Below are 26,799 nucleotides of genomic sequence, written 5' to 3'. Positions count from 1 at the left end.
CACAAGTATGTATTCTCTCAGCATTTAAAGGTGATATTAAAACTGTTTGTTGGCTTTCAAATCACTCTCAAGGCTGCTAAATCTTAAGTGAGGAAATTGAAGCCTCCACTGTCTTTAACAGATTACTTCTTCTCACAAGCTGTACTGCAAACACACACTGTAATGTATAGAGAGAATTACTAGGCCAAACAATTATTATCTGGTTGTTTTGTGATCACATCAACATTTGATATCATAATGATACTTTAATTGTAATGTTAGGAACTAGGTATTATATATGTGTTTATATGCTGCAATACCACTTCACCTGATATTACATGCTGTTTCAGTGATACTGGAGTTATATTTCTGATGACTGTAAACTTAGCCTTGCTTGTTTGATGGCTTCCAAAATGCATTTCATCTCACTGATAGTCATACTGTCACCTCTCTTTATTTCAAACACAGCACAGACATTTCAGAACCACTGCTCTATTTTGGTGACTGCAACAAATGTACTTTTAAGTAAACACATTTCCATAATTATTTGAATGACACTTTGAATTGGTACATTGCATGATTGTACTTCAAAGTTGGTTTAAGATTTTAACAATTGAATAAGTAGGAGTTTCCAATTAATAATCTTATGAAACTCCTTACTTTAATTAGATCTCTTCGATTGCACATATCTATAGATAGAATACAAAATGTAGATTTTTGAAGTAAAATGACAGAAATGTCTCCTGTTGTCTCATTACTGTATGAAATTAATCTGTATGTATTTGTTCCAGATATGGCCGAGGGTAATGGTCAAGCGGCCGCAGAAAGGATGGACACTCTAATACAGATAGCAGTGACCACTCTGTCTGTGATGGTTACTCTGCCCCTGACACCAGACGAGGGAGCTGACGGCCGCAGAAAGGTACAGCTAGCTCTTCAGTGATTTCACTACACATGTAGATACAGCATATAAACCTCTCTGATAATTTTCCTTTGTGTGAAGTCCACATGTGAATTCAAAGTGATTTGTTCAATTTCAAACAGACAGTTCAGAACATGTACTTTTACAATAACACCAACTTCATCTGGTATTGCTTGGAAATGTACATGGGTTCTTATTTTCATGGTTTGGGGGCTTTAACAAATTTCATCTGATTTAATAATTAGTATCATAGAAATATCAATGTAAACAATGTCTTGTTCATAACAGTAATTAGACGCCTACTTTATTAATTACAGGTAGCCCATTACCTGGGTGATAAGCTAGCTACCAAGGGTACAGAACAATTAACTGATGAGTTCTTAATATTAGCTCGACACCCAGGCCACTGTACAAACGTCCTAAAGGTAGGTTGGACTTTAGATTCCAGTAATAATGTCTCAATCCTGGATTATGTGTTATAGTTTTTATTATCATCAGTCTGAGGTTTTACTTGATGTGAACTTTTAAGGTTTAGAACCATTACTATGAAAAAAGTTGTGAAAATTAGACCAGAAAAAGATATCCTGACTGTTTTATCATTTTTCTTTGTTTTTGTGAAATCATGATATTCTTGACTTTACTCTAACAGATAATCTACGCTTGCACACAAGTATCGTCAGGCTTCTGTTCCTACATCTCTAACCAGTTAAAACACATGGACTCTTTAATGGGTGTTCTCATGGGCAAGGTAAGTCCACTGAACAGTCTCGTCTCCTTCGTTTAGTATTTATCTGTTGATATGAATATAGAGCTAACAATTAAATTTCATTTTTCCATTTATTAAATGAATGTTAATAATGAATCCATTGCAATTAAGTTGTACATACAATTATCACCTGATCATTACATAGTACCAGATTTTTGTTATCCCCCGCCCAACGAAGTTGGCGGGGGATATACAAATGGGTTCCGTCCATCTGTCCGTCTGTACGAATGGTTTCCGGAGCATAACTCTAAAACCAGTAGAGATATTTCCACAAAACTTCATACACACATTGGTCTTATGGTCTAGTAGTGCCTTTTGCTATTTTTAGGTTTTCATTTTTTGCCTTTTTTCCGTAACCATGGAAACATTGCTGAAAATATCATATTTTTGTACCAGGTTTGTTTCCGGAGCATAACTCTAAAACCAGAAGAGATATTTCCACGAAACTTCATAGACACATTGGTCTTATGGTCTAGTAGTGCCTTTTGCTATTTTAAGGTTTTCACTTTTTGTACTTTTTTCTGTAACCATGGAAACATTGCTCAAAATGGCAGATTTTTGTGTAAGAATCGTTTCCGGAGCACAACTCCAAAACCAGCAGAAATATTTCCATGAAACTTCATAGACAGTTCTTATGGTCTAGTAGTGTCTTTTGCTATTTTTAGGTTTTCACTTTTTGTGCTTTTTTCTGTAACCATAGAAACATTGCTGAAAATATCATATTTTTGTAGCAGGTTCATTTCCGGAGCATAACTCTAAACTTCATAGACACATTCTTTTTATGGTCTAGTAATACCTTTTGCTATTTTTAGGTTTTCATTTTTTGCACTTTTTCCGTTACCATGGAAACATTGCTGAAAATATCATGGTAAATTGTAAATGTTACTTTGCAAAACTCCACCCATTTTGTGTATATAGTCTAATATAAATGTCAAGGCTGTATACCTGATTCAACAATTGCAGCCCCGCTCTACTTGAATTATACTTCATCTTTCTTTAGCTCAACTTCCTTTTTCCTGTTGTTTTTTTTCATACACATAAGTCTCCACAATCAAACTTACTTCAGCTTTGATATCTCAATCTGTGATTTTGTTATAGGTGGAGGTCCAGGATATGGAGATTAACTCTGTGATTTTGTTATAGGTGGAGGTCCAGGATATGGAGATTAACTCTGTGATTTTGTTATAGGTGGAGGTCCAGGATATAGAGATTAACTCTGTGATTTTGTTATAGGTGGAGGTCCAGGATATGGAGATTAACTCTGTGATTTTGTTATAGGTGGAGGTCCAGGATGATTTTGTTATAGGTGGAGGTCCAGGATATGGAGATTAACTCTGTGATTTTGTTATAGGTGGAGGTCCAGGATATGGAGATTAACTCTGTGATTTTGTTATAGGTGGAGGTCCAGGATATGGAGATTAACTCTGTGATTTTTGTTATAGGTGGAGGTCCAGGATATGGAGATTAACTCTGTGATTTTGTTATAGGTGGAGGTCCAGGATATGGAGATTAACTCTGTGATTTTGTTATAGGTGGAGGTCCAGGATATGGAGATTAACTCTGTGATTTTGTTACAGGTGGAGGTCCAGGATATGGAGATTAAGTCTGTGATTTTGTTATAGGTGGAGGTCCAGGATATGGAGATTAACTCGGTGATTTTGTTATAGGTGGAGGTCCAGGATATGGAGATTAACTCTGTGATTTTGTTTTAGGTGGAGGTCCAGGATATGGAGATTAACTCAGTGATAGAGATGATTCTACATGTGTTCAGTACGATAGTGATACAGTTACAGACCATGCCTCAGGTGTTGTCCGAGTCTGCCTCGGTCATGGTGTCAATATTCCTCGAGTCTACTATCGCTAGTCACACGGTGAGTATGTCATGGTGTCAATATTCCTTGAGTCTACTATCGCTAGTCACACGGTGAGTATGTCATGGTGTCTATATTCCTTGAGTCTACTATCGCTAGTCACACGGTGAGTATGTCATGGTGTCTATATTCCTTGAGTCTACTATCGCTAGTCACACGGTGAGTATGTCATGGTGTCTATATTTCTTGAGTCTACTATCGCTAGTCACACGGTGAGTATGTCATGGTGTCTATATTCCTCGAGTCTACTATCGCTAGTCACACGGTGAGTATGTCATGGTGTCTATATTTCTTGAGTCTACTATCGCTAGTCACACGGTGAGTATGTCATGGTGTCTATATTTCTTGAGTCTACTATCGCTAGTCACACGGTGAGTATGTCATGGTGTCTATATTCCTTGAGTCTACTATCGCTAGTCACACGGTGAGTATGTCATGGTGTCTATGTTCCTCGAGTCTACTATCGCTAGTCACACGGTGAGTATGTCATGGTGTCTATATTCCTCGAGTCTACTATCGCTAGTCACACGGTGAGTATGTCATGGTGTGTATATTCCTCGAGTCTACTATCGCTAGTCACACGGTGAGTATGTCATGGTGTGTATATTCCTCGAGTCTACTATCGCTAGTCACACGGTGAGTATGTCATGGTGTGTCTATTTTCCTTGAGTCTACTATCGCTAGTCACACGGTGAGTATGTCATGGTGTCTATATTCCTTGAGTCTACTATCGCTAGTCACACGGTGAGTACGTCATGGTGTCTATATTTCTTGAGTCTACTATCGCTAGTCACACGGTGAGTATGTCATGGTGTCTATATTCCTCGAGTCTACTATCGCTAGTCACACGGTGAGTATGTCATGGTGTCTATATTCCTCGAGTCTACTATCGCTAGTCACACGGTGAGTATGTCATGGTGTCTATATTCCTCGAGTCTACTATCGCTAGTCACACGGTGAGTATGTCATGGTGTCTATATTCCTCGAGTCTACTATCGCTAGTCACACGGTGAGTATGTCATGGTGTCTATATTCCTCGAGTCTACTATCGCTAGTCACACGGTGAGTATGTCATGGTGTCTATATTTCTCGAGTCTACTATCGCTAGTCACACGGTGAGTATGTCATGGTGTCTATATTTCTTGAGTCTACTATCGCTAGTCACACGGTGAGTATGTCATGGTGTCTATATTTCTCGAGTCTACTATCGCTAGTCACACGGTGAGTATGTCATGGTGTCTATATTCCTCGAGTCTACTATCGCTAGTCACACGGTGAGTATGTCATGGTGTGTATATTCCTCGAGTCTACTATCGTAGTCACACGGTGAGTATGTCATGGTGTCTATATTTCGAGTCTACTATCGCTAGTCACACGGTGAGTATGTCATGGTGTCTATATTCTCGAGTCTACTATCGCTAGTCACACGGTGAGTATGTCATGGTGTCTATATTCCTCGAGTCTACTATCGCTAGTCACACGGTGAGTATGTCATGGTGTGTATATTTCCTCGAGTCTACTATCGCTAGTCACACGGTGAGTATGTCATGGTGTCTATATTCTCGAGTCTACTATCGCTAGTCACACGGTGATAGTCTGGTGGTATATGTCATGGTGTTATATTCCTCGAGTCTACTATCGCTAGTCACACGGTGAGTATGTCATGGTGTCTATATTCCTCGAGTCTACTATCGCTAGTCACACGGTGAGTATGTCATGGTGTCTATATTCCTCGAGTCTACTATCGCTAGTCACACGGTGAGTATGTCATGGTGTGTCTATATTCCTCGAGTCTACTATCGCTAGTCACACGGTGAGTATGTCATGGTGTCTATATTCCTCGAGTCTACTATCGCTAGTCACACGGTGAGTATGTCATGGTGTCTATATTCCTCGAGTCTACTATCGCTAGTCACACGGTGAGTATGTCATGGTGTCTATATTTCTCGAGTCTACTATCGCTAGTCACACGGTGAGTATGTCATGGTGTCTATATTCCTCGAGTCTACTATCGCTAGTCACACGGTGAGTATGTCATGGTGTCTATATTCCTCGAGTCTACTATCGCTAGTCACACGGTGAGTATGTCATGGTGTCTATATTCCTCGAGTCTACTATCGCTAGTCACACGGTGAGTACGTCATGGTGTCTATATTCCTCGAGTCTACTATCGCTAGTCACACGGTGAGTATGTCATGGTGTCTATATTCCTCGAGTCTACTATCGCTAGTCACACGGTGAGTATGTCATGGTGTCTATATTCCTCGAGTCTACTATCGCTAGTCACACGGTGAGTATGTCATGGTGTCTATATTCCTCGAGTCTACTATCGCTAGTCACACGGTGAGTATGTCATGTGTTAACTGAGTATATCGCTAGTCAACGGTGAGTATGTCATGAGTCTATATTCCTCGAGTCTACTATCGCTAGTCATACGGTGAGTATGTCATGGTGTCTATGTTCCTCGAGTCTACTATCGCTAGTCACACGGTGAGTACGTCATGGTGTCTATATTCCTCGAGTCTACTATCGCTAGTCACACGGTGAGTATGTCATGGTGTCTATGTTCCTCGAGTCTACTATCGCTAGTCACACGGTGAGTATGTCATGGTGTCTATATTCCTCGAGTCTACTATCTCTAGTCACACGGTGAGTATGTCATGGTGTGTATATTCCTCGAGTCTACTATCGCTAGTCACACGGTGAGTATGTCATGGTGTCTATATTCCTCGAGTCTACTATCGCTAGTCACACGGTGAGTATGTCATGGTGTCTATATTCCTCGAGTCTACTATCGCTAGTCACACGGTGAGTATGTCATGGTGTGTATATTCCTCGAGTCTACTATCTCTAGTCACACGGTGAGTATGTCATGGTGTCTATATTCCTCGAGTCTACTATCGCTAGTCACACGGTGAGTATGTCATGGTGTCTATATTCCTCGAGTCTACTATCGCTAGTCACACGGTGAGTATGTCATGGTGTGTATATTCCTCGAGTCTACTATCGCTAGTCACACGGTGAGTATGTCATGGTGTCTATATTCCTCGAGTCTACTATCGCTAGTCACACGGTGAGTATGTCATGGTGTCTATATTCCTCGAGTCTACTATCGCTAGTCACACGGTGAGTATGTCATGGTGTTGATATTCCTCGAGTCTACTATCGCTAGTCACACGGTGAGTATGTCATGGTGTGTATATTCCTCGAGTCTACTATCTCTAGTCACACAGTGAGTTCGTCATTGTGTCTATATTTCTCGAGTCTACTATCGCTAGTCACACGGTGAGTACTGGCTTCAAAATAAACCAATGTGTATACATGTATATGATGTAACCGACTGCAATTTATGTATTAAAGATAAAAGTAAAATTAGATAGATTAAATACTGAAACTAATCTAGCTCATTTAGTACAAGATTGACAGCAATAAAAAAAATAACACACAAAGAATGCTATGTTTTGAATATGATTATCAGAAGGGAGATTTCAATTATCAAATTTTGAACGGCTGGAAGCAATGATTGTGCTTTGTGCAAATATGTGGCTTTAAATAGCAGATTTGATATAATGATAAAATAATCAGTGGTTTACAGAATCCAAAACTTTTGGCAGTCTACTTAATTATTATAAAGTCATTTAATATGAGTATATAATATTGCGAAAATTGTTGAGATAGAACAGTTGTATGGAAACATTTAATTTAGTTGCCTGTATGTATACTGTATATACTATATTATTGGATATTCTATAGGCCACATCATCTCTGTTGTATATGGAGGCACTAGTTCAAAGTTGCCTGTATGTATATAGTATGTTAGTAGGCAGTGGCAACTCTTTTGTATGGAGACATAAGTTGCTATATGTATACTGTTGTATATATTTTGTAAGCCGTGGCAACTCTTTTGTATGAAGACATTAGTTACCTATATGTATACTGTTGTATATATTTTGTAGGCTGTGACAGCTCTGTTGTATGGAGACATTAGTTACCTATATGTATACTGTTGTATATATTTTGTAGGCCGCAGCAGCTCTGTTGTATATGGAGACATTAGTTACCTATATGTATACTGTTGTATATATTTTGTAGGCTGTGACAGCTCTGTTGTATGGAGACATTAGTTACCTATATGTATACTGTTGTATATATTTTGTAGGCTGTGACAGCTCTGTTGTATGGAGACATTAGTTACCTATATGTATACTGTTGTATATATTTTGTAGGCTGTGACAGCTCTGTTGTATATGGAGACATTAGTTACCTATATGTATACTGTTGTATATATTTTGTAGGCTGTGACAGCTCTGTTGTATGGAGACATTAGTTACCTATATGTATACTGTTGTATATATTTTGTAGGCTGTGACTATGGAGACATTAGTTACATATCTGTTGTATATGGAGACATTAGTTACCTATATGTATACTGTTGTATATATTTTGTAGGCTGTGACAGCTCTGTTGTATGGAGACATTAGTTACCTATATGTATACTGTTGTATATATTTTGTAGGCCGTGGCAGCTCTGTTGTATGGAGACATTAGTTACCTATATGTATATTGTTGTATATATTTTGTAGGCCGTGGCAGCTCTGTTGTATGGAGACATTCATTACCTATATGTATACTGTTTTGTTATATATTTTGTAGGCTGTGGCAACTCTTTTGTATGGAGACATTAGTTACCTATATGTATACTGTTGTATATATTTTGTAGGCTGTGACAGCTCTGTTGTATGGAGACATTAGTTACCTATATGTATACTGTTGTATATATTTTGTAGGCTGTGACAGCTCTGTTGTATATGGAGACATTAGTTACCTATATGTATACTGTTGTATATATTTTGTAGGCCGCAGCAGCTCTGTTGTTCAGTCAGATGGTGTACTGTGGGATCTCGGTGGAGGTACAACCAGAGGAAATGTTACAGGCGTGTCTGTCTGTCTTCACTGATCTACAGCAGGTAAAACTAAACTTAACTAAAAATACAATATTGTTACAATTATTATTGGGAGATTGGTCAGGATTGAGAGCCCCTTAGTCAACCCTCTCACAGTATACAGCTACACACACGAGGTCTCTCTGCCATATTGAACTCATCACTTTCATACGTCATATTGTATCTTTCAAAATATCATATATTCTCCTTCACACATTCTCTATCAGAAATGTTATTTATGATTTTTTGTTTTTTTTATATTAGTAATGTATTTGTTTCAGTTATAAATCATTATTTAGGGTATAGACATATGTTTTATATTTTAGTTTTGATTTAGTTTTAGTTATGTTTAGTTGTCATTAATTTATAGACTTGCGATTCCCAGGTAAATCGACTGCACCCCTGTATCTCTGTTCTAGTCTTTGTCTATCCTGTATTGTATCCCCGGTCTTTATTAAAACACAGATACTAGTAGCAGTACATAACCCATATTTTATAATCAGACATTTCAATTTTAGAAACACAAAGTTGTAAGTTTTCAATGGAGGCTTCACCAGCTGTCAATCAAACTTGGTAGTGCATGTAACTTTACAGTTGGTATTGTTCATACTCCAGCATGTGCTTCAATATTCAGTGTTTACATGACATTGTGTGAGGAGGTACAGGTAGTGCCTAGTATACATTAGGAGATTAGTTATCAATAATGTCAGATGGCTAAAAATGTTGTCATGAATGAAATCATAATTTTATAATTACTTACTGTTAGCATCTTTTGACTGTTATGTTTGGACCATTGTGGTATAAATCAAATTTTCAATATTATTTTAAAAGGAAATTGATTTTTATGTTACAATTTCTTTTGTCTTTTTTTTCTTTGTTACATATTGAAAACTTCTGAAAAATAAAAATAAAATAAAAAATCTTTTGTCTGACAAGAATTGTATATTGCATATATACATTGTATATATTTAAGATGACTGTATGATTCCCACAGTTAAAATGAAAAGGGTTTAAGTTTGCTTTTGAATTAAAAGCTGTGTAAATTCAAAGTAAGTGAGATTTGTAATGTGTAGGTACTGTTATTTAGATCCAAGAATATCTTAAGTGCTCACAAATCTGACAGTATATCTGTTCAGTGTCTGCATCACAGTCTCTGTTTGTCTTGACTGTCTTAAGAGTATAATCATGGATCATTGTTACAAGCAGATGCATTTGTTGTAAATGTGTTTTATATTGTGTCTCACTAATAAACATAGTATTGGAAAGACTGGCCTTTGCCCTAAATTCAGGATCAAAATGCAGTTTGATTTTTTTATTTTTCTGCAAATTTCGCAAAAACCCTGTAGATTGTAAACACATTGTATAGGTAGTCAATACCAAAATTTTAATTATACTGGAATCATCCTCTCTATCTATCTGTTTATTTTGTCTGCCTATCGTCTGCAAATCTTGTCGGGACAACTTCTGCCAAAATCTGGGTCTATTTTCAATGAAACTTCACTGTGATGTTGAGCACCATAAGTAGATGTACAAGAAACCGTTACACAAAATGGTTTCCATTGGCAACCCAGTCACAGGTTTCATAAAGTGACCAATAACTCATTAGTTTTTGGATCAAATTTGTTCAACCTGGCTAGTCACACGGTGAGTATGTCATGGTGTGTATATTCCTCGAGTCTACTATCGCTAGTCACACGGTGAGTATGTCATGGTGTGTCTAATATTCCTCGAGTCTACTATCGCTAGTCACACGGTGAGTATGTCATGGTGTGTATATTTCCTCGAGTCTACTATCGCTAGTCACACGGTGAGTATGTCATGGTGTGTATATTCCTTGAGTCTACTATCGCTAGTCACACGGTGAGTATGTCATGGTGTGTATAATTCCTCCTCGAGTCTACTATCGCTAGTCACACGGTGAGTATGTCATGGTGTCTATGTTCCTCGAGTCTACTATCTCGAGTCTACTATCTAGTCACACGGTGAGTATGTCATGGTGTGTATATTCCTCGAGTCTACTATCGCTAGTCACACGGTGAGTATGTCATGGTGTCTATGTTCCTCGAGTCTACTATCGCTAGTCACACGGTGAGTATGTCATGGTGTCTATATTCCTCGAGTCTACTATCGCTAGTCACACGGTGAGTATGTCATGGTGTCTATATTCCTCGAGTCTACTATCGCTAGTCACACGGTGAGTATGTCATGGTGTGTATATTCCTCGAGTCTACTATCGCTAGTCACACGGTGAGTATGTCATGGTGTCTATATTTCCTCGAGTCTACTATCGCTAGTCACACGGTGAGTATGTCATGGTGTGTATATTTCTCGAGTCTACTATCGCTAGTCACACGGTGAGTATGTCATGGTGTCTATATATTCCTCGAGTCTACTATCGCTAGTCACACGGTGAGTATGTCATGGTGTCTATATTCCTCGAGTCTACTATCGCTAGTCACACGGTGAGTCAATGTCATGGTCTATATCACCTCGAGTCTACTATCTCGATATATCGCTAGTCACACGTGTGAGTATTACAGTCATGGTAAGGTATCCGCCTATGGTATTTCCTCTAGTCTACTATCGCTAGTCACACGGTGAGTATGTCATGGTGTCTATATTATCTCGAGTCTACTATCGCTAGTCACACGGTGAGTATGTCATGGTGTCTATATTCCTCGAGTCTACTATCGCTAGTCACACGGTGGTGACGGTGAGTATGTCGAGTCATGATTAGTGTCTATGTCATGGTGTATATATTCCTCGAGTCTACTATCGCTAGTCACACGGTGAGTATGTCATGGTGTATATTTCCTCGAGTCTACTATCGCTAGTCTATAATTTCACACGGTGAGTACAATTGTCATCGACGGTGAGTATGTCATGGTCTCTATTTCCTCGAGTCTACTATCGCTAGTCACACGGTGAGTATGTCATGGTGTCTATATTCCTCGAGTCTACTATCGCTAGTCACACGGTGAGTATGTCATGGTGTCCTATATTCCCGAGTCTACTATCACTAGTCACACGGTGAGTAATGTCATGGTGAGTACGTCATGGTGTCTATATTCCTCGAGTCTACTATCGCTAGTCACACGGTGAGTATGTCATGGTGTCCCTATATTCCTCGAGTCTACTATCGCTAGTCACACGGTGAGTATGTCATGGTGTGTATATTCCTCGAGTCTACTATCGCTAGTCACACGGTGAGTATGTCATGGTGGTCTATATTCTCGATATTTCTCGTTAATTAGTCAGTCTACTATCCTCTAGTCACACGGTGAGTAGTATGTCATGGTGTCTATATTCCTCGAGTCTACTACTATCGCTAGTCACCTCTAGTCACACGGTGAGTATGTCATGGTGTCATATATTCTAGTCTCGAGTCTATTCCTCGATCACTATCTAGTCACACGGTGAGTATGTCATGGTGTCTATATTCCTCGAGTCTACTATCGCTAGTCACACGGTGAGTATGTCATGGTGTCTATATTTCCTCGAGTCTACTATCGCTAGTCACACGTGAGTGATGGTGTACTATCTCTAGTCATGGTGTGGTGTCTATTCCTCGAGTCTACTATCGCTAGTCACACACGTGAGTTCATGGTGTCATTGTGTCTATATTCACGGTGAGAGTCATGGTGTACTATCGAGCTAGTCGCTAGTCACACGGTGAGTACATTGTGGCTATATTCTCGAGGTCAATAATCGCTAGTCACATGTGTACTGGCTTATACATGTAATCCAATGATATACTGTAGGTCCGATGTAACCGACTGCAAATTTATGTATTAAAGATAAAAGTAAAATTAGATAGATTAAATACTGAAACTTATCTAGCTCATTTAGTACAAGATTGACAGCAATAAAAAAATTATAATACACAAAGAATGCTATGTTTTTGAATATGATTATCTAGAAGGGAGATTTCAATTATCAAATTTTGAACAGCTGGAAAGCAATGATTGTGCTTTGTGCAATATGTGGCTTTAAATAGCAGATTTGATATAATGTTAAAATAATCAGTGGTTTTTTGGCAGTCTACTTAATTGTTATAAAGTCACATTAATAATGAGTATATAATATTGCGAAAAATTGTTGAGATAGAACAGTTGTATGGAAACATTTAATTTAGTTTGCCTGAGTACTAATATTATTGGATATTCTATAGGCCACATCATCTCTGTTGTATATGGAGGCACTAGTTCAAAGTTGGTCCTGTATGTATATAGTATGTTAGTAGGCAGTGGCAACTCTTTTGTATGGAGACATAAGTTGCTTTATGTATACTGTTGTATATATTTTGCAGGCTGTGACATCTCTGTTGTATGGAGACATTAGTTACCTATATGTATACTGTTGTATATGGAGACAATAGTTACCTGTATACTGTGTATATGGAGACTCTTTTGTATGGAGACATTAGTTACCTATATGTATAATGTTGTATATATTTTGTATCAGTATCAGCTCTGATAATGTTGTATATATCTCTAATGTATCATTGTCGGATACCTCGGATAATGTTGTATATAACTGTTGTAAGTTGTCATTTGTATCATCAGTCCTCGGAGCTAATGTTGTATATATCTCTAATGTATATTGTATCAGGTCCTATGATAATGTTGTATATATCTCTAATGTCATTGTATCAGCTCTCGGTTGTTATATATGGAGACATTAGTATTACCTATATGTATATCTCTAATATATTTTGTAGGCCTGGATTTTGTTGTATATAGTTCTAATGTATGTGTATCTGTTGTCCTCGGATAATGTTTTGTAGGCGTCTTTTGTATGGAGTCCTCGGATTAGTTTGTATATGTATACTGTTGTATATATTTTGTAGGTATCAGCTCCTAGGATAATGTTGTGGATCTCTGTATCATTGTTACAGGTCCTCGGATAATGTTTGTATATGTTCTAATATATCATTGTAGGCCAGGCCGCGACATGTAATGTATGTATGTAATGGACTACATTGTATCAGGTTACCTCGGATAATGTTGTATACTCTTGTATCATTATTTATGTAGGGCTCGGATCATGGACAGCTTCTGTTGTACTGGAACAATAGTTACTCTATTATGTATACTGTTGTATATATTTTGTAGGCTGTGAACAGCTCTGTTGTATGGAGACACATATTACCTATTATTATACTGTTGTGTATATATTTTGTCTAGGCCGCAGCAGCTATGGTTGTATGGAGACATTGTTTTACCTATATGTATACAATGTAAGATATATATTTACTGTAGCTGTGACAGCACTGTTGTATGGAGACATTTAGTTACCTATTCTGTATAACTGTTGTATATATTTATTGGCAGGCTGTGCATACTTCTTTTGTATGGAGACATTATCTACCCTATATGTAACATTGTATATAATTTGTAGGCTAGTGACAGCACTGTTGTATGGAGACCATCTCAGTTTTACCATATATGTATACTGTTGTATATATTTTGTAGGGCCGCAGCAGCAAACTCTTTATGTATTGTAGACATTAGTTACCTATATGTAATAATGTTTGTTATATCTATTTTGTAGGCTGTGGACATGTCTATGTTTTATGGAGACATTTAGTTACCTATATGTATACAGTTTGGTAAATATTTTTGCAGGCTGTTGCAAACTCTTTTGTATGGGAGACATTAGTTAACCTATATGTTATTAATGGTTGTCTATACAATTTTGTATGCTGCGTGACAGCTCGTTTGAATGGAGACATTAGTTTACCTATAGTATACTGGATACTGTTATATACATTTAGTAGGCTGTGACAGACGCTTTTGTTATGGAGCGTACAATTCGATACCTATATTGTATAATGTTGTATATATTTTGAGTAGGCTGTGACAAGCTCTGTTGTATGGTGACATTAGTTTACCTATCTATGTATACTGATTTATACTATATTAGAAATTTACTGGCCGTGGCAGCTCTGTTTGTATGGACGACATTAGTTAACCTATATGTTATACTGCGTTTTATATATTTTTTGTAGAGCTGTGACACGCTCTGTTGTACTGGAGACACAACAGTTAACCAATACAGTATAACTGTTGTATAACATTATGTACGGCCGCTGTGGGACCGCTATGTTATATGTAGGACATTAGTTAGCGTTACCTACAATGAAAATTTTGCGTAATATATTATGTAGAGCTGTGACAGCTCTGTTGTATGGATACAAATTAGTTACCTATATGTTTACTGTATACTGTGGCTCTGTTGTTTGGAGAAAATTAGTTACCTTATATGATTGTTGAATGTAGGCCGAGGCAACCTCTGTTTGTAACGGAGACATTCAGTTACCCTATACAGTTATAACTGTTGTATATATTTATGTAGGCTGCCAGCAGCATCTGTTGTATAATGGAGACTATAGCACAAACTACCTTATATGTATACTGTTGTCTTATATACACATTTTATGTAGGCCGCAGCAGCTCTGTTCAGCAAATAGGAGGACATTAGTTACTATAATAGTATCTCTGTTGTATATAATTTGATCACGGCCGTGGCATTACTACACTTTTACTATGGAGACATCAGTTTCTACACCTATATTCAAAATCTGTTGTAATATATTTTTTGTACGGCGTGGCTACCTCTTTTGTATGGAGCACATTAGTTACCTATTATGTATACTGTTGTACATATACACATTTGTAGGCTTGTGACAGCTCTGTTCAGCACTATGGGAGAACAATTATGTTTCTACTTTACTGTATACTGTTGCATATCTTTATGTAGGCTGTGGACAGCTCTGTTGTATGCGGAGACATTAGATACCTATATGTATATCATGTTGTATATCATTTTGTAGGAGCTGTGGCAGCTCGTTGTATGGAGACATTAGTTATACCAATTTGTATTACTGCGTTGACTATATTATTTTGTAGTGCCGCAGCAGACTATTGTTTACTAAAATGGAGCACCATTAGTTACCTACTTATGTATCATTGAGTTTTTCTCTATATTTATTAGGCTGTGAAACAGCTCTGTGTTACGTATGGAGATATTCAGTTTACTATATGTAATACACTATTTTAATATATTTCTTGCAGGCTGACGCAACTCTTTTGTATGGCGAGACATAGTTACCTATATGTATACATTCTATTGTTTATTTTCAATGAGAAGGCACTGTGGACATGCTCAGTTGTATGGAGACATTAGTTACCTATTATTGAATGACTGTTGATGTAATATATGTCTTGCAGGTCTGTGGCAACTGATTTTGATAGGGAGAAATTTGTTACCTATATGTATCCTGTTGTATATAATTTGAAGGCTGTGACAGCTACTGTTGTATGGAGACATTAGTTACCTATATGTATACTGTTGTATATATTTTGCAGGCTGTGGCAACTCTTTTGTATGGAGGACATTGTTACCTATATGTATAATATTGTATATAATTTTGTAGGCTGTGGACAGCTCTGTTGTATGGATGACACATTAGTTACGTATCTGTATACTGTTGTATATGTTATGCTGTCTGTGGACAACTCTGTTGTATGAGAGAACATTCAAGTTCTACCCTATAATGAATAATGTGTAATATATTCTTTGTATGGCTGTGACAGCTATGTTGTATGGAGATATTAGTTACCTATATGTATACTGTTGTAGTATATTTTTTAGGCTGTGACAAAATCTGTTGTATGGAGACATTAGTTACCTATATATGATATACTGTTGTGATATATTTGTTAGGCCGTTGGCTGCTCACGTTGTATGGAGAACACTTAGTTTACCTATATGTATACTGTTTGTATATAATTTTGAGTAGGCTGTGACAGATCTGTTGTATGGAGACATTCACAGTTACCTGATATGTATATCTGTTGATATATATTTTGCTAGGCTGATGACAGCAGCTATTGTATATAGACAATTTGTTTACCTCTCTATATGTATACTGCGTTGACTATATATTTCTTGCGCTTAGCTGTGACAGCTCTGTTCGCGTATGGAGTGATACATTAGTTTTCTAACCTTTTATGTAAACCTGTTGTATAATTATTTTCTCTGCAGGCTGGAGCAGAATCACTTTTGTATGGAGGATCATTAGTTACACTATATGTTTTACTGTTGAGAATTTATTATTGTAGTCTTAATTGACAGCTCTGTTTGTATATGTGATGACATTAGTTACCTATATGTATAGCTGCTTTGTATATATTTTGAGTAAGGCTTGTGAATCAGCTCTGATTGTATGGAGACATTAGTTCTCCTATATGTATATCTCTACTCTATCTAGTTTTGCAGGCTGTGGAACACACACTGTTGTATGGAGACATTAGTTTACCTTTATGTATAATGTTGTAGACATTTTGTAGGCTGTGACAGCTAATATGTATACTGTTGTATATTTGAGACATTAGTTAATCCTATATGTATACTGTCTGTATATATTTTGAGAGTACAAGGCTGTGACAGCTCTGTTGTATGGAGACATATAGTTTCACCTATCTGTATTCATCAATCTGTTGTATATATTTTGTAGGCCGTGGAAACTCTTTTGTATGGAAGATCATTAGTATACCTATATGCTCATATAGTTGTACTATGGATGATCATTAGTTACCTATATGTATACTGTTGTCTATATTTTGTAGGGCTGTCGGACAACTCCTTTTGTATGGAGACATTAGTTTACCTATAAAGGAATAACTGTTGGTATATATTTTGCAGGCCGCAGGCAGCTATGTTATATGGAGACATTTGTTTCCTAGATGTATATCTATTGACACATATATATTTGTAGGCTGTGACAGCTCTGTTGTATGGAGATACATAGTTACCTATATGTATACTGTTGTATATATTTTGCAGGCTGTGGCAACTCTTTTGTATGGAGACATTAGTTACTCTATATGTATACTATTGTCATATATTTTTTGTAGGCTGTGACAGCTCTGTTGGTATGGACTGACATTAGTTACCTTATATATATACTGTTTTGTTCATATATTGTTGCAGGCTGTGGCTAACTCTTTGTATGGAGACATTAGTTTACCTATATGTCAATACTGTTGTATTATATGTTTGTAGACCAGATGACAATGCTCTTGTTGTATCTGGACTGACAATTTGTCTTACCACACTGTTACATACTGTTGTATATATTTTTGCAGAGTCTGTGGCACTTCTTTTGTATGGAGACATTAGTTCCTATATGTATAATGTTGTAATATATTTTGTAGGCTGTGGACAGCTCTGTTGTATGGAGACATTAGTTACCTATATGTATACTGTTGTTATATATTTTGTAAGGCTGTGACAGCTCTGTTGTATGGAGACATTAGTTACCTATATGTATACTGTTGTATATATTTTGTAGGCTGTGACAGCTCTGTTGTATGGAGACATTAGTTACCTATATGTATACTGTTGTATAGATTTTTCAGTAGGCCGTGGCTAGCTCTGTTTGTATGGAGACATTAGTTTACCTATATGTATACTGTTGGTATATATATTTTGTAAGGCAAGTGACAGCTTGTTGTATGGAGACATTAGTTACCTATATGTATACTGTTGTATATCTATTTTGTAGGCCGCAGCAGCTATGTTATATGGAGACATTAGTTTTACCTATATGTATAATTGTTGTAAATATTTTGTAGGCTGTGACAGCTCTGTTGTATGGAGACAATAGTTACCTATATGTATACTGTTGTATATATTTACATGCAGGCTGTGGCAACTATTTTGTATGGAGATCATTAGTTACCTATATGTATACTGTTGTATATATTTTGTAGGCTGTGACAGCTCTGTTGTATTATGGGAGACATAGTTACCTATAATGTATACTGTTGTATTTATTTTTTGTAGGCTGTGACAGCTCTGTTTTGTATGGATGACATTAGTTTACCTATATGTATAACTGTGTATACTATTTTGTAGGCTGTCGGCAACTCTTTTGTATGGAGTCATTAGTTACCTATATGTATACTGTTGTATATTGAGACATTAGTTACCCTATATGTATACTGTTGTATATATTTTGTAGGCTGTGGCAACTCTTTTTGTAATGGACGAACATTAGTTACCTATATGTATACTTAAGCATAAACTGTTTACCAGATTGGATCATAACAGTTTGATATGAAGCCCATCCGGAAGTGAAGATAAATAGAATGGCGCCCGCTACATAGGCGCCATGAAGTATTTATCTGTTCGGATGGATGGGCATCATATCAACTGTATGTCCAATCTTGGTAAACAGTTTTATTACATATTATTTCCATTTACGAGTTATTTAATACTTCATCACTATACACGTATATCCTTTGAATTTTACCCGCTTGCGCTAGTGGTTGACTAGTCACCACAAGTTTTATTAAACGGAACAGCCATATCATCAGCTTCTGATATTAGTGATTCAACAACGACAAAACGGTCTTTTCACTTTAAACATAGCGAACAAATGAAAATTATGCACAATGCATATTTTTTATAAATGCTACTTTGTTAAAAACATTGATCTAATACTATTAGATTTTCATAGACCAGCACAACTATAAAAACACTTTTTAAATTATTTGACCGTTATGTTGGCGTATATATTTGTGTAGGCTGTGACAAACGTTAAATATTCTACCCTTGTAGATGGAGACATTTGCCCATCTGTTACCTAAAAGTATGTATTGTTGTATATACCGCTGCAGCTCTGTTGTATATATTTTTTTACCTATATGTATATGTGTATATATTTTGGCTGTGACAGCTCTGTTGTATATGGAGACATTAGTTACCTATATGTATACTGTTGTATATATTTTGTAGGCTGTGACAGCTCTGTTGTATGGAGACATTAGTTACCTATATGTATACTGTTGTATATATTTTGTAGGCCGCATGTGTACAGCTCTGTTGTATATGGAGACATTAGTTACCTATATGTATATACTGTTGTATATATTTTGTAGGCCGTGGCAGCTCTGTTGTATGGAGACATTAGTTACCTATATGTATACTGTTGTATATATTTTGTAGGCTGTGGCAGCTCTTGTTGTATGGAGACATTAGTTACCTATATGTATACTGTTGTATATATTTTTGTAGGCCGCAGCAGCTCTGTTGTATATGGAGACATTAGTTACCTATATGTATACTGTTGTATATGGAGACATTTGTTACTATATGTATACTGTTGTATGGAGACATTAGTTACCTATATGTATACTGTTGTATATATTTTGTAGGCTGTGACAGCTCTGTTGTATATGGAGACATTAGCTACCTATATGTATATATATTTTGTTGTGACAGCTCTGTTGTATATGGAGACATTAGTTACCTATATGTATACTGTTGTATATATTTTGTAGGCCGCAGCAGCTCTGTTGTTCAGTCAGATGGTGTACTGTGGGATCTCGGTGGAGGTACAACCAGAGGAAATGTTACAGGCGTGTCTGTCTGTCTTCACTGATCTACAGCAGGTAAAACTTATCTTAACTAAAAATACAATATTGTTACAATTATTATTGGGAGATTGGTCAGGATTGAGAGCCCCTTAGTCAACCCTCTCACAGTATACAGCTACACACACGAGGTCTCTCTGCCATATTGAACTCATCACTTTCATACGTCATATTGTATCTTTCAAAATATCATATATTCTCCTTCACACATTCTCTATCAGAAATGTTATTTATGATTTTTTTTTTTTTTTTTTTATTAGTAATGTATTTGTTTCAGTTATAAATCATTATTTAGGGTATAGACATATGTTTTATATTTTAGTTTTGATTTAGTTTTAGTTATGTTTTTGTTGTCATTAATTTATAGACTTGCGATTCCCAGGTAAATCGACTGCACCCCTGTATCTCTGTTCTAGTCTTTGTCTATCCTGTATTGTATCCCCGGTCTTTATTAAAACACAGATACTAGTAGCAGTACATAACCCATATTTTATAATCAGACATTTCAATTTTAGAAACACAAATTTGTAAGTTTTCAATGGAGGCTTCACCAGCTGTCAATCAAACTTGGTAGTGCATGTAACTTTACAGTTGGTATTGTTCATACTCCAGCATGTGCTTCAATATTCAGTGTTTACATGACATTGTGTGAGGAGGTACAGGTAGTGCCTAGTATACATTAGGAGATTAGTTATCAATAATGGCAGATGGCTTTTAAAAATGTTGTTGTCAATGAATGAAATCATAATTTTATAATTACTTACTGTTAGCATCTTTTGACTGTTATGTTTGGACCATTGTGGTATAAATCAAATTTTCAATATTATTTTAAAAGGAAATTGATTTTTATGTTACAATTTCTTTTGTCTTTTTTTTCTTTGTTACATATTGAAAACTTCTGAAAAATAAAAATAAAATAAAAAATCTTTTGTCTGATAAGAATTGTATATTGCATATATACATTGTATATATTTAAGATGACTGTATGATTCCCACAGTTAAAATGAAAAGGGTTTAAGTTTGCTTTTGAATTAAAAGCTGTGTAAATTCAAAGTAAGTGAGATTTGTAATGTGTAGGTACTGTTATTTAGATCCAAGAATATCTTAAGTGCTCACAAATCTGACAGTATATCTGTTCAGTGTCTGCATCACAGTCTCTGTTTGTCTTGACTGTCTTAAGAGTATAATCATGGATCATTGTTACAAGCAGATGCATTTGTTGTAAATGTGTTTTATATTGTGTCTCATAATAAACATAGTATTGGAAAGACTGGCCTTTGCCCTAAATTCAGGATCAAAATGCAGTTTGATTTTTTTATTTTTCTGCAAATTTCGCAAAAACCCTGTAGATTGTAAACACATTGTATAGGTAGTCAATACCAAAATTTTAATTATACTGGAATCATCCTCTCTATCTATCTGTTTATTTGTCTGCCTATCGTCTGCAAATCTTGTCGGGACAACTTCTGCCAAAATCTGGGTCTATTTTCAATGAAACTTCACTGTGATGTTGAGCACCATAAGTAGATGTACAAGAAACCGTTACACAAAATGGTTTCCATTGGCAACCAAGTCACAGGTTTCATAAAGTGACCAATAACTCATTAGTTTTTGGATCAAATTTGTTCAACCTGGTCATGTTATGAAATACATGGATGTCTAATATTTAACACATCACATAGTTTAATTTTAATTTTTCCTTGGAAACATACTTGTACATAACAGAGGCTTCTTATTGATCAAAATTTAGATATTCGATTAAAGCTGAAAATTCTAGACAAATAAAAGAGAGATATATCTAAATGGAAACACTAGTGATGTTTGAATGTTTACATGAACCTGTTTAAGCTGTACCTTCATTACAGATCTGTGTACGATGTCCTTTTGACTACGGTGTACTAGACGGACTTCTTCTACTTCTATGTGAAATGCTGGCTCAGGTAAATCACTCTTCAGTTTAATTCATGCCCACAATGATAGTTTTATAGTATTGTGACATTAAAAAGTTGTTTGGTTTTGGAAATAGGGGTTTTTAGTATGAAAGGAGGGGTTAATGAACTTTTGTTTTTGTTTGTCTTTTTTATGTGTTAGAGGTAGGAAGGATTGATTTGAATCTTAAAGAAGAATTACTGTAACAACAATTTTTAGAGTGAAAATGAAAGAAAAAAATGGATATGTGATGGCAATGTAAATTAAGCATCATATTTTATGACATTATATATTACTATTAGGCAAAGCTAACATAACTTTATTCTATGACATTATAAGCTATGGTCTGGTTGTAGGCGGAGGGTCCTGTAGCCCAGATGTACATAGATACAGGTATATGGGGGACACTATGGCACAGAGTGGCCCAGGCCCTACAGGTCACCAATCCAGAGACAGATACACCAATCCATGACATTGAGGAGGAGGGAGGGCCAGTTTCAGGCTTCCATCCCCCAGACTGGACACTCGTGTCACCACAAGGTCTCATGGCTGTCCTCCAGATGTCTGTCACTGTCTTCACCAAGGTAACTAATTTTTTATGATATAGGGTTAAAGGTCAGCGTTGTCACCAAGGCAAATGCAACTATGGTAATTGGTATAGGGCCAGAGGTCATTGTCTTCACCCAATTAACTAATATATAATGATTATAGGGTTAAAGGTCAGTGTCTTCGTCAAGGTAACTAATAAATGATGATAAAGGGTCAAAGGTCAGAGTCTTCAGTGCAATGAAATATGGTCAAAGATGAATCTTCACCAAGTAAATTAAACAATGATATAGGGTCAAAGGTCAGTGTCTTCACCAAGATAACTAAATTGTATAATGATATAGGATTAAAGGTCAGAGTCTTCACCAAGCTATGGAAACTAATATCTACCAGTAATGATATAGTGTCGAAGGTTGGAGTCTTCACCAAGATAACTAAGCGATTTAGGGTCAAAGATCAGATTCTTCACCTAGGTCATTGATATAAATACTTGATTCTATGATTTTGTAATGTCATAGGTTAGAGTTTTTACTAAGGTCATTATAACTGTTGAAAGGTCAGAATCTTCAATGTAATTGCCAAATTAGTACTGTATATGTGTTAATATAGGGTCATTTTCCTTACTTCTTAATTCCCATATTATGTATTTGGCCTGTAATACAATATGTATTTGCTATAAATGTCAAAATGAAGTTGTGTTCACTAGTAATAGATAGATACTGATTATGTTTTCCAGGAGACAAACCAATGTATACCTAACCTTGCTGTACCTGACAGTATCATCCTGCTGACCATCGCACATCTCCTTAACAAAGACTTCCTCGCCGCCATAGTAACCAGGTAAATAGTTGACACTGTGACAGTACTATGGTTATAAGACACAGATTGACAGTATAATGGCATGTGTGGTATGTAATGTATTCTTTATGTTATACTGTTACTTTGTGTAAACAAATCAAATGTAAATTTTGTGTTATAAAATAAGACATCCATTACTTAGACAGGTAACGTTTTAGTAACAAAACACTTTCTAGTTTGTTGACAGTTTTGTGTAGCATAACACAAGACATACTTTTATTGACAGTTTTGATACATAAGATATACTTTTGTTGACAGTTTTGACACAGAAGGTACACAGTTAGCTACAGATATAATCCTCCAAGTGACACAGCTTTGCTGTTTCCCCTTTGCAATAGATCTAGCAGACGACCTCCTCACAGAAGTACAGAGGTATGTATATAATATTGCACTTTATATAAGGAAGGCCTTTAAGATTTGATGTCAATATTTGGTGAACTCATTATTACATATCTATAATTTTGCTTTACTTTCCATATCAAATATTTAGTAAACCCTGAAAATAATTGATTACTATAAAACAGATTTTAAAAAACCTCTGGGGACTAGTGAAATCACATCATTTTAAACACAGAACGTTATACACATGTATAACAAACATAAAATTTATAACCATGAATCTGTCACAAGTCTGGTGGTCATAAATGTGTTAATTGTAACAGTAGTACGTTTGTAGAATTCTTATTTGCTAATATATGTATATCCAAAGTCTTACAGGACAGATACTAAGCTAAAATACATTCAGGACAACATTGGAGCTTGTCATGACTTTGATTTTCTGAGAATGAGATATATTTTATATATAATTTGTCCAACCATAGATATTTTTCATTGCATTCATATATTAATAAGATAGTGATATTTATCCAACCTGAATAGCAGGAAGTTTATGTACCTAGCTGTGGTTAAAAAGTTAAAATAGTTAAAGGCACCAGTTTTGACCTTTATGTTAGAATTTAAAAAGGCAATATATTTTCTCATATGTGTAAACATTCTAATTTATGTATGTTGTAGCTGTCTGTTCTTTGAACATTCTAATTTATTGTATGTTGTAGCTGTCTTTTCTCTGTGAACATTCTAATTTATGTATGTTGTAGCTGCCTTTTCTCTGTGAACATTCTAATTTATGTATGTTGTAGCTGTCTTTTCTGAACATTCTAATTTATGTTTGTTGTAGCTGTCTTTTCTCAATGAACATTCTAATTTATGTATGTTGTAGCTGTCTTTTCTCAATGAACATTCTAATTTATGTATGTTGTAGCTGCCTTTTCTCGTTGAACATTCTAATTTATGTATGTTGTAGCTGTCTTTTCTCGTTGAACATTCTAATTTATGTATGTTGTAGCTGCCTTTTCTCAATGGTGAACATTCTAATTTATGTGTGTTGTAGCTGCCTTTTCTCGTTGAACATTCTAATTTATGAACTGCCTTTCTCTGTGAATTTATGTATGTTGTAGCTGTCTTTTCTCGTGAACATTCTAATTTAATGTATGTTGTTTGTAGCTGCCTTTTCTCTGGTGAAACATTCTAATTTATGTATGTTGTAGCTGCCTTTTCTCTGTGAACATTCTAATTTATGTATGTTGTAGCTGTCTTTTCTCTGTGAACATTCTAATTTATGTATGTTGTAGCTGTCTTTTCTCTGTGAACATTCTAATTTATATATGTTGTAGCTGTCTTTTCTCTGTGACATTCTAATTTATGTATGTCATCTGGTAACATTCTAATTTACATACCTGGTGGTCTATTGACTGTCATCATCTGGTAACATTCTAATTTACATACCTGGTGGTCTATTGACTGTCATCATCTGGTAACATTCTAATTTACATACCTGGTGGTCTATTGACTGTCATCATACATGGTAACATTCTAATTTACATACCTGGTGGTCTATTGACTGTCATCATCTGGTAACTTCTAATTTACATACTACCTGGTGGTCTATTGACTGTTCATCATCTGGTAACATTCTAATTTACATACCTGGTGGTCTATTGACTGTCATCATCTGGTAACATTCTAATTTACATACCTGGTGGTCTATTGACTGTCATCATCTGGTAACATTCTAATTTACATACCTGGTGGTCTATTGACTGTCATCATCTCGGTAACATTCTAATTTACATACTGGTGGTCTATTGACTGTCATCATCTGGTAACATTCTAATTTACATACCTGGTGGTCTACTATTGACTGTCATCATCTGGTAACATTCTAATTTACATACCTGGTGGTCTATTGACTGTCATCATCTGGTAACATTCTAATTTACATACCTGGTGGTCTATTGACTGTCATCATCTGGTAACATTCTAATTTACATACCTGGTGGTCTATTGACTGTCATCATCTGGTAACATTCTAATTTACATACCTGGTGGTCTATTGACTGTCATCATCTGGTAACATTCTAATTTACATACCTGGTGGTCTATTGACTGTCATCATCTGGTAACATTCTAATTTACATACCTGGTGGTCTATTGACTGTCATCATCTGGTAACATTCTAATTTACATACCTGGTGGTCTATTGACTGTCATCATCTGGTAACATTCTAATTTACATACCTGGTGGTCTATTGACTGTCATCATCTGGTAACATTCTAATTTACATACCTGGTGGTCTATTGACTGTCATCATCTGGTAACATTCTAATTTACATACCTGGTGGTCTATTGACTGTCATCATCTGGTAACATTCTAATTTACATACCTGGTGGTCTATTGAATGTCATCATCTGGTAACATTCTAATTTACATACCTGGTGGTCTATTGACTGTCATCATCTGGTAACATTCTAATTTACATACCTGGTGGTCTATTGACTGTCATCATCTGGTAACATTCTAATTTACATACCTGGTGGTCTATTGACTGTCATCATCTGGTAACATTCTAATTTACATACCTGGTGGTCTATTGACTGTCATCATCTGGTAACATTCTAATTTACATACCTGGTGGTCTATTGACTGTCATCATCTGGTAACATTCTAATTTACATACCTGGTGGTCTATTGACTGTCATCATCTGGTAACATTCTAATTTACATACCTGGTGGTCTATTGACTGTCATCATCTGGTAACATTCTAATTTACATACCTGGTGGTCTATTGACTGTCATCATCTGGTAACATTCTAATTTACATACCTGGTGGTCTATTGACTGTCATCATCTGGTAACATTCTAATTTACATACCTGGTGGTCTATTGACTGTCATCATCTGGTAACATTCTAATTTACATACCTGGTGGTCTATTGACTGTATCATCATCTGGTAACATTCTAATTTACATACCTGGTGGTCTATTGACTGTCATCATCTGGTAACATTCTAATTTACATACCTGGTGGTCTATTGACTGTCATCATCTGGTAACATTCTAATTTACATACCTGGTGGTCTATTGACTGTCATCATCTGGTAACATTCTAATTTACATACCTGGTGGTCTATTGACTGTCATCATCTGGTAACATTCTAATTTACATACCTGGTGGTCTATTGACTGTCATCATCTGGTA

The 26,799-nt window shown here is 36.0% G+C and overlaps 1 protein-coding gene across 1 annotated transcript in view; it reads left to right on the top strand.

Annotated features, from left to right (window-relative positions):
- Positions 1-26,799, top strand: part of LOC138332160 (serine/threonine-protein kinase 36-like) — a 70,944-nt gene that overhangs the window by 15,441 nt on the left and 28,704 nt on the right. Inside the window, exons 17-25 of the mRNA XM_069280146.1 lie at positions 771-901; positions 1,219-1,326; positions 1,551-1,649; positions 3,380-3,538; positions 8,395-8,505; positions 21,791-21,865; positions 22,211-22,438; positions 23,137-23,240; positions 23,517-23,630. Coding sequence (XP_069136247.1) covers positions 771-901; positions 1,219-1,326; positions 1,551-1,649; positions 3,380-3,538; positions 8,395-8,505; positions 21,791-21,865; positions 22,211-22,438; positions 23,137-23,240; positions 23,517-23,630 — 1,129 coding nt within the window. The remainder of the gene's footprint in view (positions 1-770; positions 902-1,218; positions 1,327-1,550; positions 1,650-3,379; positions 3,539-8,394; positions 8,506-21,790; positions 21,866-22,210; positions 22,439-23,136; positions 23,241-23,516; positions 23,631-26,799) is intronic.

The sequence above is a fragment of the Argopecten irradians genome, chromosome 9 (genome assembly GCF_041381155.1).
Source record: "Argopecten irradians isolate NY chromosome 9, Ai_NY, whole genome shotgun sequence".
NCBI classification, from domain to species: domain Eukaryota; kingdom Metazoa; phylum Mollusca; class Bivalvia; order Pectinida; family Pectinidae; genus Argopecten; species Argopecten irradians.
Note: the sequence above shows the minus strand (reverse complement) of the source record. Positions and strands in the feature narration are given on the sequence as shown.